Raw genomic sequence first — 27412 nt, 5'->3', positions numbered from 1 at the left:
TGTGAGCACTCTGCATTTCCCGACGAGGCCCATGTTATTACACTGCCACCAGCCTTTCGAAGACCGGTCGACTGACTAGTCTCCCTTTAGTTTTTGATCAGTGGCCTTGTTATATTATCATTGGTGTCGCCGACCCAGAGTGACGAGGCTATCTGTCAATTTCATCGGCCGGCGAATGTACCCGATCGTCGGCTTCTCCTCTGGATCGGTGTTGTATCGTTCCATTGCACGCGCTTGCGCTACCCCACCGACTTTGATAATTCGCGATTCATTTCGTGTTTAGGATCTGTTGTCGCTCACTTCGCGCTGCATGCCCACTGCCTGTGTGCAGAAGTGCAAAAACTGCTGTTACAGGGAATGAATGGAGAATTATCGGCCCCACAGACTTCAGTCTGTGGGGCCGCCCAAGCATGCCGGTTCCACAATGCAATTCTTTGATCTCTGCACGCGCAGGCCGATCTTCCAAGTTTTTCTACGTGTCAGTTACGCATTTTATAGATGTTTAAGCAGGCTACCCGACCTGCCTTTTACCCATGTGTCTTCGTTTTCAAGGTCGCCTTCCCCTCATATACTCTGCTCTCCGCACCTTCTCGCAACTTTCTTGCATGTCTCTCGCAAGTCTGCTCTGCTCTCTTTGTTGCAACTCCTTCGCTTGTCTTCACTGTTCCGCATTGCCAGCTATGCTGGCTCAAATTAAGAAGTTTCTTTTTCTGGCTAGAAATGGGCCCAGAGCAGTTCCACACGTTCTGGCTTGTATGTTGCACGTGTGCACCTTGCTCACTGTTGGTGTGCGTGTGTGGTCAGGATGGCAGACAGGAGGCCTTCCATGCGTTTTCCTGCCGCTCAACATAACATGCAAAATGCCACTGCACAGCATGTTATTGGTGCCGCGCAGTGGAGCGCTTGCTCATAGCTGTTGACCGCTCGGCAGTCAACTTGACGTCTCTGTATTCAGTTGTGGAGGTGGGGAATGCTTCGTGGGCAGATGACGGCGACATGTTTGTGAAACTGCTTTTGTTTTCGCGAGGCCGACTTCGTCGTCACCCCGCCGCGGTGGTCTAGTGGCTAAGGTACTCGGCTGCTGACACGCAGGTCACGGGATCGAATCCCGGCTGCGGCGGCTGCATTTCCGATGGAGGCGGAAATGTTGTAGGCTCGTGTGCTCAGATTTGGGTGCATGTTAAAGAACCTCAGGTTGTCGAAATTTCCGGAGCCCTCCACTACGTTGTCTCTCATAATTATATAGTGGTTTTGGGACGTTAAACCCCACATATCAATCAATCATCAATCGACTTCGTGGACATCGAACCCGATGCCGACCCTGGAGCTTCCGACCAGGACCCCTTCGGAGGCAGTTCGTGGCAGCGCGTCGTCCACTTGTAGATGGAAGAGTGGGACATCTGCTGGTGTGATTTCATTACGACTGATAATGATACGAACCGTGCAGAACCATGCACAGATGAAGTCATTGTTAAGGTAGTGCACGGCACAAGTGATTTGGAGAAATCGGTCCGTGTGTGCACTCCGTGTGTGCACAAGCTAAACAGCCTCTGCAGTGAACTGATGCCGTTACATTGAAGCGCGGAACTGCCACGTGGAGCCGACCATCTTTGGCTAGTAGTGTGTAGCACATCACCTACTGGGCTCATGTCATCACCGCTGGGTTACTTGTGCGTTCTTCATGACCATTTCATTTCAGCTGTGCACAGGTGCGGCAAGTAGCCTGTGCATTCAACGCGGCGAAGACAAGCAGATTGCGAGCAATACGCACTACAGATTTTCGTGTTGCTGTGGCTGTCGGCACGATGAGCCATGGCGGCGCACTTGGGTTGTCACCTAATAAAGCATGCAGCATACGCTCGCTGTCAGTGAATCGACACTTCTCAGTGGCTGTGTTCCTCAGCATCATAGAAGTGCACTTTATCTCACATGACACCAAAGTTGCCAATTTTGAGCTTCGTTTTTGCAGACTCGCTTGTACGATTTTCCAGTCACTTGTCGCCTTTTTATGGGATTATTTGCATTTTTTCCAGCATAGTTGTTGTAGTGTTCATCAAGTTCACCGGAGTGCATTTGTCGTTCACTAATAGTATGTTTGTGCACTGTAATATGGTGCTTATCACCAATGGGTCGTTATATCTGTGTTCGTTTAAGTGTATTTGACTGTACCACTACGAGTGCTCATTCTTCTTTCTTTCATTGCAGACAAGCTTGGCGAGCTTGCAGAGCTCTTGCAACCCCTTATAGAGCACAGTGACCAAATCCAGAATTGGAGCACTGGTGGCAAAGTTTTTCACGACTTTCTTTGTGTGTGCAACACCATGAAGAAAGCGACAGAGGTCAGTTCGGCTAAACTCTCTGTGCTGCTGTGTTTGTGCAGATTGAAAAAAAATGTATTGTACTAAACTTCGTTGAAGGTACATCTATATAATGAAGTCTGTGAAATCGGCTCTTTATTCCATTGTTTCATGAATTCACAATATTTGAATTCAACTTTTTATATATCGGCTGACTGATTCTTTGTGTAGAATGGGCCTTGAGAAACGGATAAGTGATATGGCACTGCTGAAGCGCCCTAGTGTCATATCAGTAAAATGATTTGTTGAACCAGAAAGAAAACAAACATTTATGTTTTTACTAGGCTTGTGCGAATATTCGAATGCTTTGAATATTTGAACGAATATAACGGTACTCAAATTTGCTCTGATTTGAATTTAAATTGTTAATAATTTCAAAGTATTGGTAATGAACGAATAGGTGTATATATTACACTGCATGTAACCCCTGCAAAGGTGGTTTCTCTGGCGTGAAAAAATGCCAGGCCGGGATAACATCTCATCAAATGAAATTCGCATGATCATGAAGCCCCACTTTCAAATCAACATATTACCCTTGCATCGATTCTCTATTTTTTTTTTATGTTTACAAGCTTGTTATACCGGCTTATATGCTCTAAGTATAGTAAATTCTGAAATGTGACATATCAGTCAATCAAAATCTTTATTTCAGTTTGCACATACAAACATACAAACTAGGGATGGCGAGAAAAAAGCAGCGAATTTTACGCCGCTTGACGAGCCTGGCCATCCCCACATGTCAGCAGTAGGGCACTAAGCAGAAACAACCACTGTTCCAGGTCTTGTAAGTAAAACAACCAGGTCTTGTAGGTAGCGAAAAAAAAAAAAAAAAAAAAGTGACAAAAACAACAAAAAAAAGACCTGTGTATCATAATTGACAACAGTAATTTCACTATAAAGCAATAACATAGAATTGGTACAACATATGAAGACATGAGTACATTTGATATTACAATGATACATATTGCTGAATAATGCTCTTGCGAATGGCAGAAAGAGACATAGTATTCAGGCAGTCATAAAATGATGTGTTTAAGAAATTTGGCACAATATAACTCAACATAGAAAAACCATAATTTGTTCTACACTTTGGTAATACATAACTACTTTGGGCTCTAGTATCATATGATGAGTGGCGAAACGTAAGTGGAGCAATTTTAGATAAAAAGGGGTCATTTTTCCTTATTATTCTTTTATAAAAACATGCAAATCTGTAGTCGAATAATTTGTTGACTGGTACAATATTATATTGTAGGAAGATATGTTTAGTGGACGAATCGTAGGAGCCATTCACAATTGCGCGGAGCATTTTCTTTTGTAGGGCTTGTAGTTTTATTATATTTGACACCGTTGTATTGCCCCAGACTAGTAGGCAATAGCTTATATGGGAATAGAAAAATGCATAGTACAAAGTAAGTTTTGTTTTGGTTGGAAAAATATATCTGTTACGAGAAGTGATTCCAATTATTCTAGAGAGTGTTGTGGAAAGATTATTAACATGTGCATCCCATGACATTGTATTGCTGAATGTTATTCCTAATGATTTAAAGGTGTCCACGCACTCGATCACAGTATCACCTAGGTATAAGCAGGGAGGTAGAAACACTTGTTTTCTTTTAGGTAGGAAAAGTACTGCTTTCGTTTTCTGTTTGTTTATTTTCAAAGAGTTAACTGAAGACCACATAGCAAGTGATGAGAGCGCATCGTTTGCAATTTTTTCTAAGTGTCCTATGTCATTAGAGGAAAAAAATAGGCTGGTGTCATCTGCATATATAATGTATTTCGCATGAGTGCTGATATTAGGAATATCATTTATATATACATTAAATAGCAGCGGCCCCAAAATGCTACCCTGAGGGACGCCATTTGAAATACTTAGAGTCTGTGAAGCGCAATTGTTAATGACTACGTATTGAGACCGTGAGCCCAGGTATGACTTCAATAGGTTAAGGGCGTGTCCACGTACACCGTAGTGCTCTAATTTTGCAAAAAGAATATCATGATTTAAGCAGTCGAAGGCTTTGCTGAAATCAACAAAAATACCAAGAGTTAAGAGCTGTGTCTCAAAATTTTTTAATATATATTCTTTTTGAACAAGTAGCGCATGTTCCGTAGATCTGTTTTGCGTAAAGCCATATTGACAGTCAGTTATTACGGAATGTTTAAGAAGAAAGCCGTTGAGTCGAACGCGGATTAGTTGTTCTAACCCCTTAGAGAAATACGGAAGAATAGACACTGGCCTGTAGTTTCCCAAAACGTTGGCGTCTCCTTTCTTATAAATAACGGTCACCCTGGCTAGTTGCATATCAGCAGGAAAGTGAGCTGTTGTAAGCGCGGTGTTATAAATGTGTGTTAGACAAGGCGTAATTATATCAAGAACATACTTCACTGGCCGACTTTGAATATTGTGCGTATCAAGACTAGAGGTATCTTTTAACTTTCTGCATATAGAAAAAACTTCCGTTTCATCTGTTGGTGCAAAAAATAAGGATGGTCCTAGTTTGTCGCCTAGAAAACTAGAGATTCCAGCATTGAAATCACTGTGACCTACCTCAGAGAAAAATTTATTAAAAGTGTTAGCGAGATGCGAGCCGGACGTTACGTTGCCTTCAATTACTAAACTTGTTATATTTCTGCCGATCGTGTTTCTATTTAAAAGCATGTTTAAGCATCTCCATTTTTCTTTTGGCTTTTTAGAAAGATTTTTGTCAAATAAGTTATTGTAATAAGCAGTTCTTGCTACTCTAATTTCTCTATTCAAGCGGTTGCGCAGTGATTTGTACTGTGCTAGTACGTCGGTGTCTCTCGTTTTAATGAACACCGCAAACATTTTGTGTTTCTTTTTAACTTGTCGTGTAAGCTGACTGGTCATCCAGGGTTTACGGGCATTCTTAGGTGCATTTATAGTAACAATGGGAAAACACGCGTTGTATAACAAAAGAAACATTTCTAGGAATTTGCTGTAAGCACCGTCAGCTGTATTTTCTTTGTATACTGGAGCCCAATCCACTAAAGCAATGCGGCTCCTGAATTGTTCGAGCCTCTCTTGAGACAAAAGTTGCCGCTGAGTTTTTGTATTTGCTTTTGAATCGATTTGCTTTTGCAGAAACAAGAAAATAGGCAAGTGGTCACTTATATCGACTGCTATGCGGCCGGAAAGGAACGCACTATTGCTATTAGTAATTATAAGGTCCAGCAGTGAAGAGCAAGTAGCAGTGATTCGTGTAGGACTACTAATTACACTGTGAAAAAATTTATGAAACATATTTCATGGTTATCACTTGCATTCTACCAAAAGTCAAATTATGTTACTATGCAAAGTGATGTTTCCAGTTTTTTATTTTTTTACCAATAAGAATAGCATTTGCACAAGCCTTGTTTCAATTTTTTCAATAAATTGTGCGGGTTAGTTGGGTCATGATGAATATGCTCATTTTTCTTTATAATATATGACATATACTTTTCTAATTCGATTTGAAATTATTCGATGAAAATCACTATTTGCTACGAACCTAAAATTCACTATTCGTACAAGTCAAGTTTTTACGCTAAACCATCTAGTTTTCCTTACAGTAGCTGCACAGCACTGTGAAAGCTGAATGAAATGCCGAGAATGCTGCGGGTAATCGGCATAAGCAAAGCTTTCACATCCACTCTGTTACCAGGCCTTTATATTTTAGGAAGAAATAAACCTGATATATTATGTAGATGCCTTCAGGTTTTTTGTGGTTGTTGTTGTTGTTCATAATGGTTCATTGTTCATGGTTCCTTTGCTAACGGTTAATGGTGTTGATGTAAGATTGTTAATGGTTCCTTTTCAGGGTGACCTTGGTACATATGACCTTGAAGCAATCCGGCCAGCAGTGCTTTCTCTGTGTGGTTCGATATCCAGCCTTGTATGCAGGACAACAAGAGACAGGTAATGTCCTCTTTGTTCAGAACATGGGTTTAGGTGTGTAAATTTACAAGGTGCATATGATGCAAGTATGACAGGAAAGTGTTAACAAATTGAGACTTACAGGACTGCTTCCAGATATGAAAAATCCTTGAACAAAGGCTGCTGTTGAAGCCAACATTTTTCTTGTCTTAAAGGGGCCCTGCGACACTATTTGCGCATGTATTTTTTATCGGTTCTTCGGGTAGTGTGGAACGCTCTGATATTGTTGCACACATGGCAACGCCGAAATTGACTCTGTTATAATTTTAATTCACAGGACAAACTACCTTGATTTCAGACTACGGCAACACACATCGGCTAATTTTGTTAAAGGAAGTGACGTCGTGTCATGTGACGTGACTACAAACACCGTTCGATTTTGATTGGCTTGACGCGAAAAATAGCGTGCAATATTCATATGGTGGTAGCTAGGCCATACGAGTGAATGCTGAAAACAGGAAGAAGCTTTTTAATACTTTCTCAGAAAGAAATCACTCCTGTTTCAAAATGATGTATTTTCAGAACAACGAACACAACACTTAGCCTGCGAACGAGGCTATAGTACGCCGGCAACTAAAAGCAGAAACGCATGCAGCATCTTTAAAGAGCCAAAAATGCAACAGGCGGTGGACGCCGGGGTTGCTGTAGAATGCCTCTTCTATGGAGGCCGAGAAATGACCCAGCCCAAAGCATATGTTCACAGTGTGTTTGTGGGAGCGCCTGCTATTCGTCGCACCTGGTTCGTAGTAGCCATGCTAACGACGCCATCAAAAAGAGCGGTAGCGAGGTATTGTGTGAAAGCCACCATGAAGGGACGTTTCTGGAATGTCTTTATGAGATGCGCGCTGTAGTTGGAAGCAGTCTTTGACGTCAGCAGGCCAGTGAGATGTGAAAGAGGACATTTCTCGTTGTCGTCTGCTCGAGTTTTGAACTTTGAGGACTCATAGCATCACTTTCCGTGCACCAATTTCCATCATTCTTGTTGCATTTGTCTCAGTAGTCATCGCTACATGCATCTTGGTGCTAAATAAGGCTGTCCCAATAGTGTCGCAGGGCCCCTTTAAAGACTCCTGTTGTATGTTTGCATTTTTTTCTAGCATATGCCGTGTACATACCTGCCAACCTTCCCGAATTGTCCAGGAGACTCTCGAATTTCGACCTAGTCTCTCGATTGTATGAATACTATCTTGAAGCTTCCGAAATGTGGCTGCCATGGCAAAGTTTTTTTTTTTTTAACCATGCGCGTACATCATCGTTTTCTGCTGTTTCGGTGTGGCGGAAGAGCACACAGAACTAAACTCCTAGTTGTCACCATACCATTGAGTATGGCTAAGGATTTTCCAGGCACTATAATACTGCGCATCTGGGCGAAGGCAAGGGAAAATGTACAACTTCTGCACCCGTCTGCCTTGACTCCCGCATTTCGCACGCTAGGCCTACACCACTTGCCAAGGCGTCAGTTGTGTTTGTTACGTGGTTGTGGGGTTAAAACGTTCCCCGAGTTCAGTTGCAAGGCCCACCACGGTGTCAAGCACAAAGAAGTACTTGCAAGTGTTTCTTGACTCGTACACAGCTGAGTTCCTGTGCTGTGTGACTTTGCAAAAGGTGACGTGTGCAGATTCTGTACTATGTGCGTGCACATGTAATGTAAGCGTTTTGCTCGACGGCAAGGCCTGAGTAAAGCTGCACATCGCTTGGCAGAAGCATGAAAAGTACATCCAGCCTGCAGAAAGGCGATATCAGGAGCATATCAGGGCAGGGCGATATCAGGAGTGTTTTTTTTTTTTTTTCTAAAAGAGCTAAGATGGCAGTGCGATCCGCGCTAAGTGCTCGTGATCACGCAAGACTGTTGTTTCAGATAATGTTCCCGAAGTGCAAGGACATGAAGCGGTATGGGTGGAAGTGGCCAAGATGCCGAAAACGTATACATGCTCTGAAATGCCGTGCTTTCGCAGTCGCATTGGATGGAAGCAACGACAGCGGGTCACAAATGTCTCAGTCGCGGTAATTCTTTATATACTGTATTTACTCGCATAATAGGCACACCACCAGTTTGGTCGCGAGAAATTGGACTATTTTTTATTTACGCACCTAATAGCCGCACCCCCGAACTTGGCCAGGATCAGCAGTTCTCTACCATATTTGCACGGTTACAATTCGACGTTCTCTTCTGTTAACTGAAGTGAAGAAAATGGAAACAAAAAATGACCGTGGCAGCGCTGCACCAGCTCGCCGAGTGAGGAAAAAGGGCGCTTGCCCGGGCGTAGGAGTAACCTTTGCACCGATGTGCGGGCGTAGTTCCGGTCGCTAGCCGGCTGTGTGCGCTCCACATGGAAGGCGAAATCACGTCCTCGCCGGGTGTGCATTGAGTTTCCTGTTGGAAAAAACGTCGTCATTACCACGTTTGCTACTCGTCCGCAAATTTCAAAGCTTTTCGGCTTTCCGACGCGAGTTTTCGCATTTGCTGAATCGCGAACTTGCACAAGCTCGACGAACTTATGTCGCCGTTGATTTCTTGGCCCCAAACCTAAACATTGTATCACGCATGCTGCCCTTGGATCAGTGCTGGTGTGTGATCTTTTCGACGCTCAATCTTTGTGTTGTCTTGTGCAAACTTCCCGCGACAGCATGCCGAACCGTAGGCTAGGCCTAATCACTGTTGGTTCTTTTAGGTGGCGGTCGGAGGCGATCGTATTGTGGTTTTGTACAGAATCAACGTGTCTCTTTTCCGTGGCTCTACTTGAAAAAAGGGGGGCTTCAGTGGCGCTTGCAACTTTGAACAGGGTGTGTACAGGTCCTTGAAATCCTGGAAAACCTTTGAATTTGAGAAATGCATTTTCAAGTCCTGGAACTTTTGCCGTCTTTGAAGATCCTTGAATTTTCGGAGCAGTGCACTCTGATATCGACATTGCGACCTCCTAAATGTGGCAGATCGGTGTGTCAACTTAGGTTTAACTCCCCACTTCTGAACCAGTGATGCGGCTCGAGCGTGAAAAGCGACACACATGAAGTGTGTGTTGCTTTTCGAGGCTCCGTGTGAACCAGAGTGCTTGGATAAGTGGTGATGGGCAATTCCGAGAGCTGACAGAGCCTTGCAGCCTACTGATCATGTGTGCGCAAAGCATTTCCCGGAAGAAGCGATCTCTGCCACTTATCATGCAGAATACAAGGGAAACGACCTGTTGCACGCACCAAAAAAACCTGCGCTCACTTCAGATTCTGTGCCTGCCATGGTTGCCAAAATACTTGACCGTGCAGCAAAAAATCAGGAAAGCCTTGCTAAAACGGCTGGCTTTACTGCAAACTTCTCTTTAGCAGCGGGGACCAAAGGTTCAACTGCATCTGAAGTGCCTGACATGACTGGTGAAATAACCGCCAAATTTATTGCGCATGGAAAAAGCAACTCCACAGCATGGCGATGATGTATCAACAGGCACGCATGCAAAAGCCAGCGCTTCGACTTCAGCACTGACAGGCCTGCTCCACATGTAGAAAAGGATGCTTCTGAACACAACACTAATAGTATGGGCCTATACGCTATCGACTCAGTTCCTCATCACACCGGAAAAGTGACTTCTTGTTTCAAATTCAGATGCCTTTTTTTTAGCTGCCTTTTCTGTTCACGTAATGTAGCTGTTTGGTTCATTCACGATAGCGGTTGTAGGCCTTGTTTCAGCGTGTTTTTCACCATGGCCTCGCTATGCATCAGTGTAAATCGCGTCCTGACGCTGCTGAGAAAGAATAGGAAGCATAAGAAGCAGTGGACACTTTTTGAATTTTGAGAATAAACGTTCCTTTGTTTCGCTAGCTCAGATCAGCTATATTTTTTCGATTTTACTACAACAAAATGTTCGCTTCATCGAAATTTTTTCCGTGCCCCGTCAGTTTCGTTGTAGCTGGGTTCGACTGTACAAACATTTTATTTCGGCAAGGTGAGCCTGAGACTTTAACTATTTGAAGATAGTTAACTGCCGCTTCTTTTGCTCGCTGGTAAGCACCTCGCGTTTCTCAATAATCTGGAAGGCAGCGTTGCTTTCAGCGTCGCTTTGGTGTGCGACGTTCCTGCAAAGCTAGTCCAGGGCCGCGACGGCTTCTCCAAAGTTGAGATCGGCCGACTCCACTGCCAACTTTCCAGAATCGTGTGGCTCATGCTCGTCGTCATCATCGATGCCCCCCCCGTCTTCAGTTGCGATCGAGTTTGCAATGGTCTCTGCGATTCTCTGGCACTCCGACATCAGGACGGCAGCGTCCACAGCGACGTAGTCGGCGTAAGTCAAACCTGTGGCACACAGCGCATTCATTGCCACATTAAGCTTTTTCTCACAGGAGGCTGCTTTTGATTGTTGAGCTTCAATGGCAGGCTCCACTTCTCTGTCCATACGGAACCCACACCTCTTGAAGAACTGCTCTGCAGTTGACGCACTCACTGCACTCCATGCTGATGTGACATAATGCATGGCTTCTAGTACTGAAATTGTCGTAGGCTGCTGTCCATGATAAATACATGCGAGAGAGCACTTGACGAGGATTTTTTTTTGTAGGAATGCTTCATGCATTTTATGACCCCGGCATCCAATGGCTGCAAGTGGCTTGTCATATTTGGTGAAAAAAAAAAACAACAACAAGTTTGGTGTTTTGTAGAAACGGCAGGTCTCTCGAGTGGACAACACAATAGTCCAGGAAAAGGAGAACCCTCCTGAACTGTGAACCTATCCTATTATCGAAGTATCAAAGAAACTCTTCAAACAAAGTGCATGTCGTCCATGCACGACTGTTATTTCTGTAGGTGCATGGGAGCAGGCAAATGTTTGTCAAGTACTATGGGCTCTCAAACTTGCCATCACCCATGGCTTTAGTTTGTCTGAGCCGTTCATATTGCAGCAAAGGCGCACCATCTGCCAGTCTTTGGTGCATTTGCCTCTGTGGCACACTTCGCCCTTCATGGTTAACGATTTCGATGGCTGCACACGAAAGAAGAGGCCTGTTTCGTCAGCGCTGTAAATGTCATGAGGCTCGTACCCCTCAATGCAGATAATGTGGACTTCCAGTCATCGGCTGTTTCCACGTTTACACTTTTTGCTTCTCGGCTTACCGTTTTGTAAGTGATGCCGTGCCTCTTGTGAAAACGGTCAATCCAGCCATTGGACGTCGCAACATCAGCGATGCCTAGTCTGTCGGCTATTTTGATTGCCTTTTCGCGTAAAGTGCTGCAGTCGCAGTTAATATGGGCAACGTGAGCTTGCTTGAACCAGGTGAGAAGAGCCTCGTCGAGGTTCCCGTGCTTGGCACCACGAGCTTGCTTGTCTTTCGGGCTGAAAAGAGCAGCATTTCCTTCAATCTCGACCCACTTTGTGGCGATGCTGTTGAGCGTTGACAGTGGCAGTCTAAGATCTTAGGCAATGTCAACGATTTTTCACGCTAGCTGCTTGTCGATTGCTTTAAGTGTGTCCAGCTTTTCGTCAGGAGAAAGTGCTTTTCGCTTACGCCATGCCATTAAGGCTTGATAAAGATTGCGTTGACAAGCTCAACGGTAACAGGCTTAGCACACACAATAGCAACTGAAGACAAGGCACAACGTGCGGGGTGCGGCAATGGGACTGTCACACACTTCCGGCATTGTGTAGTGAAACTTCTGTTGTAAGCACAGTGACGATGGTGATAGCGCTTTTGACAAATTGCTATCTAGGGGCGACCTCTCCAACTCGCCTGCAGCTTTTTGCAGCCTGTTCAGCAGTTAAGCCAGGCTAAGACTGTTAAACGTCAAATCAAAATGGCGGTACCTGGGCGGGTTCAGTGGACTAGGTTCCGGCACATCATGCAGGAACGTTCTCTTAGTTGCAACGCAACAGCGTGGTTCGCAATACATGAGATTCTATGAGAGCTGTGGTGGGACCGATGAAAGAGAACGTAACAGTCGAGAAAATTCAGCAGTGAGGAACGTAACAGCAAGGTTCCACTGTACAGCAACAGCGTGGCTCTTATTGAGCACAGCTGCAATGCCTCGCCACAGTGTATCACGTTGCATGAAACATCCCTGCCACATAGTTATTTCAAACAGTGCTGAATTGTGAAGGGAATACTCAACACTGCCTGTTTTGTGTGGTCCCTTCTGTGTCCTGTTTCTGCGCTGTTTGGATACCTCCCTGTGCATACCAACAAGCCCGCTTAACGACGAACTGCTGGGGTGTGAGTGCTTGGACGGCCCACGCACCAGCAGCTCTCACCGCAAAGCAATGAATGACTATGGTAGGCATGGTGCAGTAGCAATACCAAAGCGACAAGGGAATCAGTGCAGGAAAAGTAAGTAAAACATAATTTGTCATGGTCCCCTGATGGCGAAAAGGGTGTAACCTGAAGGACACCGTAAGCCGATACAAAGCAGCTGGTACGTTTACGAGTATGCAGGTATGATGAAGTTTTTCGGGCCTGAAAAATGTGACAGGAGCGTTTTTGGGGCACTCATGTAGTAGCATTTACCATGTCGCACTGTAGTAGCCCTGTGGACTCATCCTTGTTGTGCATTCCGTGCAGGCTGTGCCAGGCAGAGATAGCAAAGAAGACTGCTATGGTCCTTCAGCTTATCACCAGTGCTGACAGTGGTGCACCAGACAGTGCTATGCATGCAGCGTGCCACAACATCGAACTGCTCTCCATGCCCGAGGACTACTCGATCGAGGACTTTGAATTGCTTGCTCGTACATGTACAGAAAACGCGATCCTCTGTGATCTTGCCAGCTGAATGCCTTTGCTGATTGCAATTTTTATGTCACCTTGCCAGCCTATTGTTTCTGTTTGTTTCTCTATCACTTGCTTTCTTTTTACTGTATTAGCTTGTGCGATATGATGTCCCTCAGCTCTCTTGGCACTAGTTTTTTTTATGCTAATGGATTTGAATTCACTGCTTGTAATGTGTGATTATGTCAATCTTTGCATAATTATTTTTACGTTCTGCAATAGTACTTTAGGCATTTCACTGATATGGAAACAGTAAATATGTACTATATGGGATTCTGTGGAGCTGTGCCTAAAAATTTATATATCAGGACAACCACGTCTGCTCACTGTGAGCCCATGTTTCCTCCAAGCTTTTTTTTTTTTTAATATTGTAAACTTAAGCTCTCCTCTTCAAAAGTATAAACGTTTAATGCGATTAAGATTTTAAAGTAAATGGGGAGAAGTGTTTATAATGGTGAAGAACCTGAATTTGCATTGATTTCCTGATTCTTCAGCATGCATGTGAAAATGTATTTTACATCACTGTGAATACGCGGGATCTCATTATAGCCAGGAATAATCAAAGCCCTGCTTTTTCTATTATAAGTAGTGCCTAAAAGCTTCATTGTGATGTGACGTGCTTGGGTTTTTAGTTTTGTAAAATTCTAGTTCAGTTCTTTACCACAATGAAATGCTATGAGTAGGTTGACATCCCACATCTATCTGGATACCATTACAAGTTTGGTAACACTGCATGTGAGAAATTTGTGGAAGGAAATTTTTACTTTTTATATATGAAATAATCTAACAAAGACTGAGGCAGGTAAAATATTTAAAGACTAAGACAGGTAGAGGATTTCTCGGGATGGGTGTTGTCTTGTCTTTAAGCTTAAGGCCTTGTTCCAAGCTATTGGTATCACATCGACATCACCACAAGTCTTTAATGCTGTTTAAGTAAGAGTTAAATAATACAGTGAAAATTGTAATACATATTTTATCCATTCTTGTATTATACAGGAGAGTGTACTTTTGAGATCCAGCACATCAGTTTTCACATACATCATTATGTAATTAAATTCAAATGTCAGTGATATTAAGCCATTGTGTGACTCCTTAAATAAAGGAATTTGTGAATAGCTTTGTAATCTTTCTTGCTATAGCACTGACATGGACCTTAGAGACCCATTATTATTTATTTATTTATAAATACTGCAACACCATTAAGGTATTTTCGCAAAATGAGATACAAATACAATATACAACTAGTAGGTTAAACAAAAATGATAAAAACAAAAGAAGAAAAAAAAGCTACATGGGGTACAAAGATTATGCAGATATTGGATGAAATACACGCCAAGTATCATTGAAACAATGCATTAGGTACAATTGTTAACACAATGAAAAGAAAAATGAGCAAGTTACACAATATGGGATATCAACTCATTCAGAAAAGGCTTCAACACCACACCATTGGACGTTGGCTATGTTGCTCGCAGAGATCTAGCAATAACCTGCAATTGGTGTCTGAATATTCGTCAAGGTCCTGTATGTGAGCATTCATGTGCCCTAGAAGGATCATTTTGGCCCCGTGACAAAATTCTTTGGTGCTGGTGCGTATGCAATTCAGTATCTCCCAATTCTTTTCCTTGCAGTTATTCCCCGTCCTCATGTAAGCTACACCTAGCCACGTTTACTTTCCCCCTACTGTGCCCAAAACACAGAGGTGCTCTGAACACGTTTGCTTCACTCTATCCCATTTGGCTATGCTATGGATTAGCATTCCAACACTTCCACCTTTCCTTTCTGATTTGATCCTGTTGCATCCCTCCAAATTATAATTCAGAATCTATGGGGGCTCTTTCAACTCTCTAAGGTGTGTTTCTGCAACCGCATAAACACCTATCTGTTCCTTGTTTAACTGCTCATCAATCTATAGTTATTTTGCCTTTCTGCCACCCTGTATGTTAATGTAACTAATTGCAACACATGCCTTCTCTTTTATTTTACCTTTTCTCTGGTTTTTCCTTATGCTACCTGTCAGAGTCCTCCTGGTTGTTTTTCTCGTTACTAGCTATGCTGGATATCGAAGGGCCCGCATGTCCCCCAAGGAAGCTACGGCGCATCCTGCAAGTGGCCAACCCACATGACCTAGCCTCCTATCGAAGCAAATTCTGTCTAGTTGAAAAGCACCCCACCTACACACCTCTCTATTTTTGCTACCTCAAAGCCTTCCTCTCGACTCATCTGCCATATCTCTGTTGCCTTCGATAGCCGCTCTTTGCAGGTTACCGTTACTCACCGCTACCTACGGTATTTTGTATACCACTACCTGTATCTGAGGAGCATTGGCACGCATGCCATCGACCTCTTTCACCAATGTGGTTACTAGTCCTGCCGATTCTTCATTCAAGACATCGTTTAGACTGTTTACAACTACCACAAAGTTTCGTTCATTAGCTTTAATTGAGAGTATTGCGCTCGCTTGGCTCATCACTGATTCCACCTAATGTCCTGGGAATGTCTCTATTGGAACCCTCTTGTTGCCTCTTACCCTCTCCTTGATTGCTTATGCACATATATTTAAATTCGAGTCCCCAACGATTATTACGTGCTCCGACTTTTCAGCTAGAATCTCGCGCACCTGAAGGTTACTTGCCTCCCACTCCCATAACTATTTTGTGGAAGCTGGGTTTTGTGACCATTGAACCGATTGAAGTTGTTTTCCGAGCCTGCTTCCCCTTTCTTCTCCGGTATTTTGGGGGCTGGTGCCCTACTGTTCTCGCTATCGGCTGCTCCTTTCTTAATCTTGCTTACCTTCGCTAGTCCCTCTTCGGCTGATTTAAGTCTTTCTCCCATAGCCTTCGTTTTTTTAGGGGCGAAGCTCCCTAGATAGTGAGTCATTCTCTCCTCTGTAGTAGTAGCAGTAGCAGTATGTAGCCACCTCTAGTTTATCAGTTGCTCAACAGGTGGCGCTGTGTGTATATGTCCTTTGACATATACACACAGCGGTGAGCGACGGGCGGTCAAGGTGGATGGACGTGTTTTTTGAGCGCTCCGGATCGACTGCGCAGATAAGTGTTTTTGCATGTTTTGAGCTTGTCTTTATAATTATAAGGCAGCGGTTGAAATCTTCGTAGCACTTATTTTATGGTGCGGCTTTTTCGGGGGCCAGACACCAGGTATTTATTAGTTAGTGCGGGTGTGTGTGTTTGAAATTTTTTTTGTTGTTTTTTTTTTCTTTTGCCACCCCGTGGGGGAGGTGCGCGTACATTGAACACGCAAATTTTTGTAGTAGAGCATAGACTTTCTTTTTTTTTTTCGAAGTGCAGGGCTCGAGTTTAGTAATTATCGAGTATAGGGACAATTGGTGTCAGAAAGGCATGGTTAAAAAGACTGTAAAGTGTTCAGGATGTGGAGTGGGTTTGAAAGTGGACCCAAGCGTAGAAGCGGATGGAGAAGAGGCTGACGCGAAGTGTAGGCAATGTGAGGTCGAGGAAAAAATGGAGAAAATGATGGTTGCCCAGAGTGAACTGCTGGTGAGAATCGCCGAGCTTGAGACTGCGTTGGCGACAGAGCAAGAGAAAACTAGGGCAATGGGAGAACGACTGAAGTCCGCCGAGGAAGCGCTAGCGAAGCTGAACAAAGAAGCGACCTACCGAGAGAACAGTAGGGAACCGGCAAACAGAACGGTGGAGAAGGAAAAGCGAGCAAGTTTGGAAAAAACAGGTTTAGCCGGTTCAACTGTCGCAAGGCCCAGCTTCAGCGAGGTAGTGGTGGGGCAGGGAGGGAACAAAGCAGCCGGCGTCACAGGTGCAGGTAGCCCCCAGGTGCAGAACGATCCAGCTGAAAAGTCACAGCATGTGATAATCGCCGGGGACTCGAATTTAAATCGATGCACAGAAGCCATCAAAGAGAGGGTTAGAGGTGACAAGAGGGTTGCAGTAGGGGCGTTCCCAGGACGCAAGCTGGAAGCAGTCATGAGGCAAGCGAGCGCAAAGCTCAAAACGACAGCTGATAGACGAAACCTCGTGATAATTTCAGGCGGTTTAAACGATGTCCTCAATGAAGATGCAGCAGGACTAGCAGCCACACTGGCGAAAGGCGTCGATGACATGCGCGCCACTTCTCCTAAGGTACAGGTAGTGATATGCACGATACCGGAGGTACCGGTGCGTGATAGCAACCTGCAAAGAGCGGTGGTCAACGCAAACCAAGAGATATGGTGGATAAGTCGAGAGAAAGGCTTTGAGGTGGTGGAAATAAACAGAGAGGTGCATAGGTGGGGGGGTTTTCAACGAGACAGAATTCACTTCGATGGGCGGCTAGGTCATGAGGTGGGTTGGCGACTTGCAGGACGCGCAGTAGCTTTTTTGGGGGGCAAGCGAGCCCTTCGGGGTGCAGGATAGCTAGTAACGAGGAAAACAACCAGGGAGACTCTTCGACAGGTGGTATCGACAGGTACGATTCCAAAGTGGCACCAATATCTAAGAAAGGTAGAGTCCGGGGCATAAATAGACGTAGCCACGAGCGCCGAGCCAATTCAGACATAGGGTATATTAACATGCAGGGTGGTAGGAACCGGCTGAAGTGGGAAGAGATAGAAGAACAGCTAAGGGAAGAGAGGCCGATGGTATACGGTTTTGTAGAAACACATCTCAGGGACATGGAACAACCTCCGAATAATCCGGACTACGCGTGGGAATATTGTAATAGAACAGAAGGCAGCAGAAAGGGGGGTGGTATTGGGGCATTCATTCATAAAAGTACAGACTGGCAAAGGGTCAAGCAGGAGTGCAAGGAACATTTATGGCTAAAAGGGAAAGTGGCAGGTCAAATGACACTCCTTGGTTTCGTGTACTTGTGGACGGGAGCAAACGCCAGAGAGGAAAACCAGGCAATGGTAGAGTGTATATCAAAGGACATTCAGGAGTTAGGAAGAGAGTGCGAGATAATTATACTAGGAGACATGAATGCGCACATAGAAGATATAGATGGGTATACCGACCCGACAGGCAAAATGATCATGGATATGTGTGAAAGGCTTGATTTGATCATTTGCAACAGTACCGAGAAGTGCGAAGGGCAAATAACATGGGAGGTAGGAAGGCTTCAGTCGACGATAGATTATGCACTGATGTCACATAGGATGTATGATAAGCTCAGGGGAATGCACATAGATGAAGGTGGCTCCAGAAGTCTGGGTAGCGATCACAAACGTATCAAGCTAAGTTTTGGAATAGCAGTGAAAGTGGGAAGGAGACAAGATGAGCAACTACAGGAAAATTTTTATTCAGAAAGGCAAATTGAAATAACCACTAAAGAAATTGAGAAAGTAATCACGGAGGATAATAAGACTGTGTGGACATACACGAATCTAATTAGACTCTTTGAGTTAGAGCTTGCTAAGACGCGTGAGAAGTCACCCCGGAAAAGAAGACACAAACCCAAAAGTTGGTGGGATGAGGAAGTTAAGAGAGCCATAACAAAACGTCAGGAAGCCTCTAGGGAACACAGACATGCTAAACAGCGGGGTGAACCGACAGATGAAGTTGAAAGAAAATGGGCAACCTTTCTAAGCTGTAGAAGGGATGCATCCCTTCTGATCAATGAAAAGATTAAAAGGAAGGGAGCTCAGTGGCTGGCAGAAGTACATAAAAAAGATAGAAAGGCAGCTGCGAAATTTTGGAACCATATAAACTCCCTAAGAAATGAGACGAGCCTAGAGCAGAGTTTTATAACTACAGCCCAAGGTGATAGGCTAGAAGGGGACGAAGCTATTGAATATATAAGAACAAGGGTGACAGAAAAATTTCAACAAAGTACTTTATGCACCACAATAGACAAGGACGAATCAAGTGGTGCAATGGCTCCATTTTCACAACAAGAGTGGGAAAGGGCTGAGAAAAGGGTCCCTAGTAGTACATCAACAGGCCCAGATGGCATTCCAATTAGGCTGATAAAGACATTAGGTCCGAAGTCTAAGCAGGCTTTGAGAGAGGCAGTGAGCACAATAATAATCGATGGTGAAGTTCCCGATCGATGGAAACTTAGCAGGATGAGCATGATCTATAAAGGAAAGGGGGACAAAGCTGACATAAACAACTACCGTCCTATAACAGTGACATCAGTGGTCTACAGGCTGGCGATGCAGATTATAAAGGAAAGACTGCAGGCGTGGATAGATGATGAGGGGGTGCTGGGGGAACTGCAGAATGGGTTTCGGAAACACAGGAGGTTGGAAGACAATCTGTTCTCACTGACGCAGTGCATCGAAATAGCAGAAAAGGAACACAGGCCTCTGTGGCTAGCATTTTTGGATATCAAGGGAGCGTATGATAGCGTGGTTCAAGAGGAATTGTGGGGAATACTGGACACACTAGGCGTGGAACATGTAGTCACTAATCTTTTAAAGGGTATCTATAAAGGTAACAAGGTAGTTATAAAGTGGGATAAACAGGTATCCAAGCCTGCAGAGGTAAAACGGGGGCTTAGGCAGGGGTGCCCCCTGTCACCCTTATTATTCATGACGTACCTACAAGGATTAGAAGCAAAATTAGAGGGAAGTGGGCTGGGCTTCAACCTCTCTTTAGTCAAACAAGGAAAACTTATTGATCAGGCACTACCAGCATTAATGTACGCAGATGATATAGTGCTAATGGCCAACAACAAGGAAGATTTGCAGAGATTGATGGACATCTGCGGTAATGAGGGAGATAGGTTAGATTTTAGATTCAGTAAGGAAAAATCAGCAGTCATGATTTTCAATGACAACGAAGGTAGTGAGCTTAGAATACAGGAGGTCACGCTAGAGATAACACATAAATACAAATATCTGGGTGTATGGATAAGCAATGGGACCGAGTATCTGAGGGAACACGAAATATACGTGACGACTAAAGGTAACAGGAATGCAGCAGTCATGAAAAATAGGGCACTGTGGAATTACAATAGGTATGATGTTGTGAGAGGAATATGGAAAGGGGTCATGGTTCCTGGGCTGACGTTCGGCAATGCGGTCTTGTGCATGAGATCAGAAGTTCAAGCAAGATTAGAAATTAAGCAACGGGGAATAGGTAGGCTTGCTTTAGGAGCTCACGGGAATACACCAAATCAGAGAGTACAAGGTGATATGGGATGGACATCATTTGAGGGCAGGGAAGCTAGCAGCAAGATAAAATTTGAGAAATGATTGAGAGAAATGGGGGAAGAGCGTTGGGCTAGGAAGGTTTTCAGCTACTTGTACATGAAGAATGTCGATACGAAATGGACGAAGCGAACCAGGAAGTTGACTGGTAAATACTTAGAAAACAGCAGGTGGCCAGACCAAAAAGAACTATCGGTTAAGAAGAAAGTGAAGGAAACTGAGACTGACATGTGGAGAATGGGCATGATTAAGAAGTCCGCACTAGAGACCTATCGAACCTTTAAGCAGGAAATTGCCAGGGAAAGGATCTATGATAATACTCGGGGTAGTTCTCTACTGTTTGAGGCCCGGACGGGAGTACTGCGAACCAAGACATATCGGGCCAAATACGAAGGGGTAGACACAGTATGCAGTGCGTGTGGAAAGGAAGAAGAAACTGCCGAACACTTGATAATGTTCTGTAAAGGGCTTCACCCTATAGTTCAGGATGATGGCGCTGCGTTATTTAAAGCACTGGGGTTTAGGGACCGGGAGGGCAAAATAGACTTTAAGCGGGTAGACTTAACTAGAAGGAGGTTATCTGATTGGTGGCTAAAGTCGAGGCACGAGTGAAAATTAAACTCTTCACTGCAAAGTACGAATCCTCAAACTCACTTTTTAAGAAAAAAAATAAATATAGTTTTTGGTTCATTAGGTATTACGGCTTGGTGGCGCTGGCCACCGCCCGATCTAAAGGGTACAGCCATATCCATCCATCCATCCATCCATCCATCCATCCATCCATCCTTTAGAGTAACTGTATATGCTACCTTTAGGTAGCAGAGTAGCGCGTTTGTTTTACAACGCCGCTAGCAACCATGCACTGCGGAGAGGCTGATGCACAGGCTGCACTGCCGAAAGCGGTCGCCATCCATCTGGAATCTATCAAGTTACCGTCGTGTGCTCTGTAGCTCGTTATCCCCGAAATGGTGCATTTATTTTCTTTAGATTCATGTCCTTAAACTTCAACAGCAAAGTATTTGCGTGAATTAATCGGCACCATGTTCGAAACATTGACATTGCATTGCTGAGTAACTCATGGGACGAATTGCAACTCATGATTACGGAGTTAGACAAGGAGAGCAGAAAGGTGGGTCTTAAAATTAATCTGCAGAAAACTAAAGTAATGTAGAACAACCTCGGAAGAGAGCAGTGCTTCGAGTTAGGTAATAGTGCACTTCAAGTTGTAAAAGACATGTCTATTCAGGGCAGGTAATAACCGCGGAGCCGAACCACGAGACTGAAGAAACTAGAATGATAAGAATGGGGTGGAGCACATTTGGCAAGCACTCTCAAATTACGACAGGTAGATTTCCACTATCCCTCAAGAGGAAATTATATAACAGCTGTATCTTGCCGGTACTTAGCTACGGACCAGAAACCTGGAGACTTCCAAAGAGTATTCAGCTTAAATTGAGAACGACGCAGTGAGCAATGGAAAAAAAAATTGTAGGTGTAACCTTAAGAGACGAGAAGAAAGCAGAGTGGATTCGGGAACAAACAGGGATTAAGGATATCATTGTTGAAATCAAGGAGAGGAAATGGACATGGGCCGGGCATGTAGCGCGTAGACAGGATAACCGCTGGTCATTAAGGGTAACTCACTGGATTCCCAAAGAAGGCAAGCGGATTATGGGGAGACAGAAGGTTAGGTGGGCAGATGAGATTAAGAAGTTTGCGGGTGTAAATTGGCAGCAGCAAGCACAGGACCGAGTTAACTGGCGGAACATAGGAGAGGCCTTTGTCCTGCAGTGGGCGTAGTCAGGATGATGATGATATTCGAAAAGCATGCTGGAATAATGCTGTAGGTTTAGTCGGGCGCTCCTTAAATCTCGAAGGACCTATATTTTGTGTTTGTGAGGTGCTGTTATCTTCTATAGCTATAGCGCCACTCGACTACGCCATAGTGGCGGTGCATGTTATTCGGCACTATACGCTTTCAGTCGCTTTGCGTTACCGGACAGACTAAAAATGCTTTTGAACTCACATGGCATAGTCCCAAAAGCAGGTGTTTCTTCTTTCTTTGCCGGTCGTTGACACGCCAGGCAGGTCGACTGGCGTCTGGCGACAGGCTTAACTCATGTCGCTTGCAAAAACAGAGCGCGGCTTCGCCGCGTGACTGTGGTTGCTAACCAGGAAAGATGGCGGACCTATGCACTACTCTGCTCCCTTAGGGAGCATATATATTTACTCTAATGTCTTTGGGAGCGTGGCGGTTTGGGCTTGTGCTTGGACGCTATCAAGTCTGGGAGAACTTGTTCTGGGAATCGTTCCAGCAAGCTTGATTCCTTCAGGTATAGTTTGCGAGGACTCATTCGTCAGATGAGCGCTCGTTAAAGGGTCACGTGCTACGTGACGCAAGCTGGCAAAAAAATAATAGAAAATCACCGCCCAAGCACTTCGTACAATTGGTTAACTAGCGAAAGCTAAAACGTGTGGCCCCAGCTGGTGTTTAGAGTGGCTTCAATTTGACGTGGCACTGAAGCCTTCCAAAGTTGTTGGGTACATGTTCGTGCTTCTTGATGAGGTTAGACACACGTTTGGCTTGGGTTTACCACACTGTTTATTTCACATGCATACATTATGTCTCGCATGATCACGGTCATGGAGGAGCGTAATGAGCGTTTATGTTTCGCAATGCGTTAATCACAGTGGTTGTTCTCGAAGCACATACAGTCAAGCACAGACTTCGCTGCCGAAGCCACTGTGTCGCTGGAGAGACTCCCGCCGAAAGCGAGCGAACGCGCTCCCGCAATCATCACATTGACGCGGTGAATCGTCCAGATGCAGATGTCATCTGCATATGATGATAGATGGACTGATTCTGGAAGTGCGTCAACCAGGCCGAGGAGCGCTATATTTGAATGTGTGGGGCTAAGAACACCACCTTGAGGCACACCACGACGGATGCACTGATGCGTTGTTGTGCCATTCTCCGTCTGTACAAAGAAAGTTCCGCCCTTCAAGTAGCTGTAGATTCATTGGTAAACCCGACCCCCTTATTCAACATTTTCCATGACATACATAATGGCTTCATGCGATACATTATCATATGCGCCTTTCAAGCCCAAGAACAAGCCGCACATAAACGTTTCAGTATTTTTTGATGCTGCACAGACTAGACTAGGTCAATAAGGGTATCAATAGCGGACCGCCTACGCCGAAAGCTTGTCATAGCATCAGGGTATACCTCGTGGTGCTCTAGGGAGCACTCTAGGCGAGTCAAAATCATCCTCTCCATCACTTTCCCGAATCAGCTGGCAAGCGTGATGGGGCGATAACAGGTCAAGTTCAGAGCATATTTACCTGGTTTTAGCACAGGGATGAGGTGGCTGGATATCCATGAAGGAGGGACAAATCTGCTGCTCCACGAGTCGTTGTACACAGATAGAAGGGCCCGTCGAGCTGCTTCGCCGAGGTTGCAAAGAGCCATACGTTTTCCCATCTGGACCAGGCGATGAAGATCGTTTGCATGCGGTTAAGGCCGCCTGAAGTTCCTCTAGAGAGAAAAGGGTGTCTATTGTTGAATCTCTGGGGAATGGTGCGTTGTCTAGATGGTGCGTGGTGCACGCGGACGCCTGACCGGCAGCTTCAACGCAGAAATCTTCTGCTACTTCAATTTCGGTGTGGCCTTGGTGGTGAGACAGACACTTGGAGGGGCGATGTTGATGCGGCGATGTTCGTAGGCCACTAACAATCCTCCATGCCTGCGTCAAATGCTTGTGTGGATCCAGCGATTCACACAGAGATTTCGACCGAAAGGACTGAAGTGAATTTTTAGGGGCGAAGCTCCTTAAAGCGGCACCCGTTCGTTTCTCGTTTTAGTCGTAGTGCGTAACCCGTCTTGCGCTTTGACCTGCAAGGTGGTGCCGGTGGAAGATTTCTCCTTTGCGTTGTTGAACAATCGAAAATTCGCAGCGTGCGCGTTAACTAAAAGCCGAACTCTTCTGTCTCTCATTCCCAATTAGCAGCCATTGGCATGTACATTGAGCACTATCTGACAAGAAAGGGTTGCTAGGTTATACTCGCTGGGTGTAACCTCCTTGGTTTTAGAAAGGTTTAGCGAGCGTTGGGCCGCAGTGCCATGAATACAGTGAACTAGTATATACCATGAACTCGAGGTGGTTAAAGGTGGGAAGTAGACACGAAGCGCAAGCCGCAAGAACGTGTGCGTGTGCCACCTCTCGTTTAGTCCTTGGAATGGCCGCTGGATGGCGGTGCTTCTATATGCAGAATATATGATGAAAAGGTGCGAGATGGTGGCACTTGGAGTGTTGACTAGATGGACGAATGGACACACAGACAGATGCATTGACGGACGCATGGATGGACGCAGGGGCAGATGCATGGACGAACGCAGGGACGGACGCACGGATGGATGGACGGACGCACGCACAGACGGGCGGATGGATGCATGGATGGTCACACAGACGGACGCATATATGATGAAAAGATGCGAGATGGTGGTACTTGGAGTGTTGACTAGATGGACGAAGGGACACACAGACAGATTCATGGACGGACGCACGGGCGGATGCATGGACTAAAGCAGGGACGGATGAACGTGTGGACGCACGAACAGACGCACGCACGGAAGGGCGGATGGACGCATGTACGGTCACACAGACGGTTGCATGGACGGACCGAAGCAAGAACGAATGGACGGACGGATGCTTCACCCCACTCTCCATCATTCACCCCGTGGATATGCTGCCATTTTTTTCTGTAGGTGCCTTGCCTCCCTCTAGTCGTGAATGGCCTTAGTGCGCCTATATCTTCGTTCAGCACGACGACGGTTCGCTCTGAGCCGTTACAATTCCGATTCATGTTGACAATATTTTGAAGTATGTTCAATATGAAAAGTCGCTTCTTGAGCAGCACCTCTAATCATATCCTCGAGGGTGTCAAGAGGACGTGCTTCATTTTCTTGACATCTCTCTTCCGTCAGTGACCTGAACTTTGTTCAGTCGATGCAAGTCGAAGTGCCGCCGTTTTGTGATTTTCCCAGCCCCTTGATCTTTAATGTTGGTATGTGTTCACTTCCATGAGTTTCATAATCTGCGAACCACTGAACCTTTCCACTTAGGCTTAGTGACAGAAATGTTAAGTCAAGGCAGCTGTTATATGTCATTCCCCGTAGAAACGTAGGGATTCCGTCGTTTACACAAAGCAGCTACTGCTCCAAAGCAAAGGAGAATACTTGCCTCCCGCGACTGTCTATCTTCTGACTTCCCCATAGTGGGTGGTGAGCACTGAAATCTCTGGGGATGATCCATGGTCTAGGTGTGGTTGTTATAGTGCACGTAGTTTTTCAGGTTCAAAACGGCTTGAAGGTGATATATATGCGCTTACTAGTGTGAAAGTGAGGTCTCTATGTTTTACTGTCAAGCAAACATGCTGGTTGTCATCGTGAGGTATTACAGAGTGCTCGATATAGGTAAGCTCGCACCTGATATAAACGACTTTACTCTGTTCGTTGCAGGTAGCGGACTTGAAGGCTTCGTACCTGGATAGTCGTATTGCATTGTGTAGCCGTGGCTGACAAGTAACAATAATTGGAAACTAGTTTTTAAACACAAATTGTCGGATATCAGAAATACGGGGCTTGAGACCTCAGGCACTCCACTGAAAAATCAAAGCTCCTTTGATTTCTTTACGAAAGGCTTGCCGAGGAAAAGACTTGGGGCTTTTCCCGACTTGATAGCAACGGCTTCAGCGCATCTATTAACAGAAGTGCACTCTTAGCAGCCGGACTGTTAATGCTAATGAGTACGAATTGTATTCATAAGGGCCTTTACCATGGCAATGATTTCCTCATCTCGACTATCACCGCATTCTCGTTCCGAAGTGATTGTAGACGAGCGATGCAGTGGCTCAGACGGCGGGTTTATCGCCGGCAGCGCTGGCCATTGTTACGCCTGGGAGTCTTCACCAAACGTCATTGCATCTGCAAAGGCAATCTGTGTCAAGGCCAGCGAGCGAGCCCACCTGACGCCATCATCTCAACGACGTCATCTAACCCGACGCGCAGGTGTGCCTTACGCAACGCACGGCGAGCTCCCTCAGCCCTCGGGCCCGATAGCAGCCCGATGATGCAAGCGGCATCATCCAGTCTGGCCAGTCTTACGCAATGCGTGGCAACATTACTCGTCCTTGGATACAAACCTGCGCAGCCGCTCCGGATTGGAGGATCATGATGCTACCCAGTGACGCGTCCCGATTTGAGGAAACTGACGCCACCAGCGGTGGTTCTGATTGGACGTTGCTAACGTAAGGAGTCACCCGGGGTCTATAAAGAAGCAAGCGGCGCGATGCCGAGAAGCCGACGTATGCGTCAGGGAGAATACATCTCGGCTCATCGAGTCCCTAAGCTGTCGGCCCCAGTGCCGAATATGTAACGCCTCTATTTCTATGCTTTACATAAACATTGCCTTAACTCACCGTCGTCTTGTCCGCTCGTCTATCAGCTATGCGCAGAAGCAGTCGCGAGCTGAGAAACGCGCTACTGAACAACCCTGTCGGCCCGTGACCTCGGCGCACTGCGCAACAGTGTCGGTGGCGGTGCGAGTCGTAACGCCATGCGTCAGGTGAGCCGGTGATGCTCTTGTTGTCTTGCTTGGATGATTTGTCGTCGGCGTGTCTGGACGCTTGAGGTGATATGCCGGCGATCATTTGGTAAGGTGCAGTCCTTGCTACGGCACTGCGTTCTCAGGGGCTTCCGGCGAGGAGACTGCCGGCGTCGTACTTTGGCAGCGGCCTACCTGTGAGTTGAGCCGTCCCGGACCATTTGCCTCAACACTTGCATTTCCTTTTTCATGCTTGGGCAATCTTTCGACGATGCTTCGTGAGGGCCGTGACAGTTTTGACACTTACGAAGTGCTGCCTGGCAAGCGTCTGCGCTATGTGATTCTGAGCATAGCGAGCACACAGCCATGTTTGTGCAAACAGCACTGACATGTCCCAACCTATAACATTTCCGGCATTAAAGGGGCTTTTGTACGAAGGGTTGCACTGCATGTCGAAAATGGCCGACCTTGACTTGCGATGGAAGGCTGTCTCCCTGAACACGAGCTTCACGCAGCGTGATTTGCCAAGGCAACAGGCTTGCTGTATGGTAAGTTCGGCAGGCACTGGTTTGATGAGAGCAGCAAAGTCACTTTCACTGTTGTAAATGTCGATCATAAATGACGCCTGCAGTGGAGTCACGGCCATCGGGTATGT

The 27412-nt window shown here is 45.5% G+C and overlaps 1 protein-coding gene across 4 annotated transcripts in view; it reads left to right on the top strand.

Annotated features, from left to right (window-relative positions):
- The window catches only part of Nup98-96 (nuclear pore complex protein Nup98-96), a 263228-nt gene extending 249824 nt beyond the window's left edge, over positions 1-13404 (top strand). For 3 of the 4 annotated variants that reach the window (XM_075882251.1, XM_075882250.1, XM_075882252.1), the window contains 3 exons: positions 2206-2339; positions 6179-6276; positions 12826-13404. In XM_075882251.1, the coding sequence (XP_075738366.1) occupies positions 2206-2339; positions 6179-6276; positions 12826-13033 (440 nt within the window). In that variant the 3' untranslated portion in view covers positions 13034-13404. Of the gene's footprint in view, positions 1-2205; positions 2340-6178; positions 6277-12825 lie in introns of those variants that run through there. The other variant, XR_005110629.2, reaches the window with a different exon arrangement.
- The last annotated feature ends 14008 nt before the right edge of the window (positions 13405-27412 follow it).

Source organism: Rhipicephalus microplus, chromosome 2 (genome assembly GCF_043290135.1).
Source record: "Rhipicephalus microplus isolate Deutch F79 chromosome 2, USDA_Rmic, whole genome shotgun sequence".
NCBI classification, from domain to species: domain Eukaryota; kingdom Metazoa; phylum Arthropoda; class Arachnida; order Ixodida; family Ixodidae; genus Rhipicephalus; species Rhipicephalus microplus.
The sequence above is the reverse complement of the archived record's forward strand: the minus strand, read 5'-3'. Positions and strand labels throughout refer to the sequence as shown.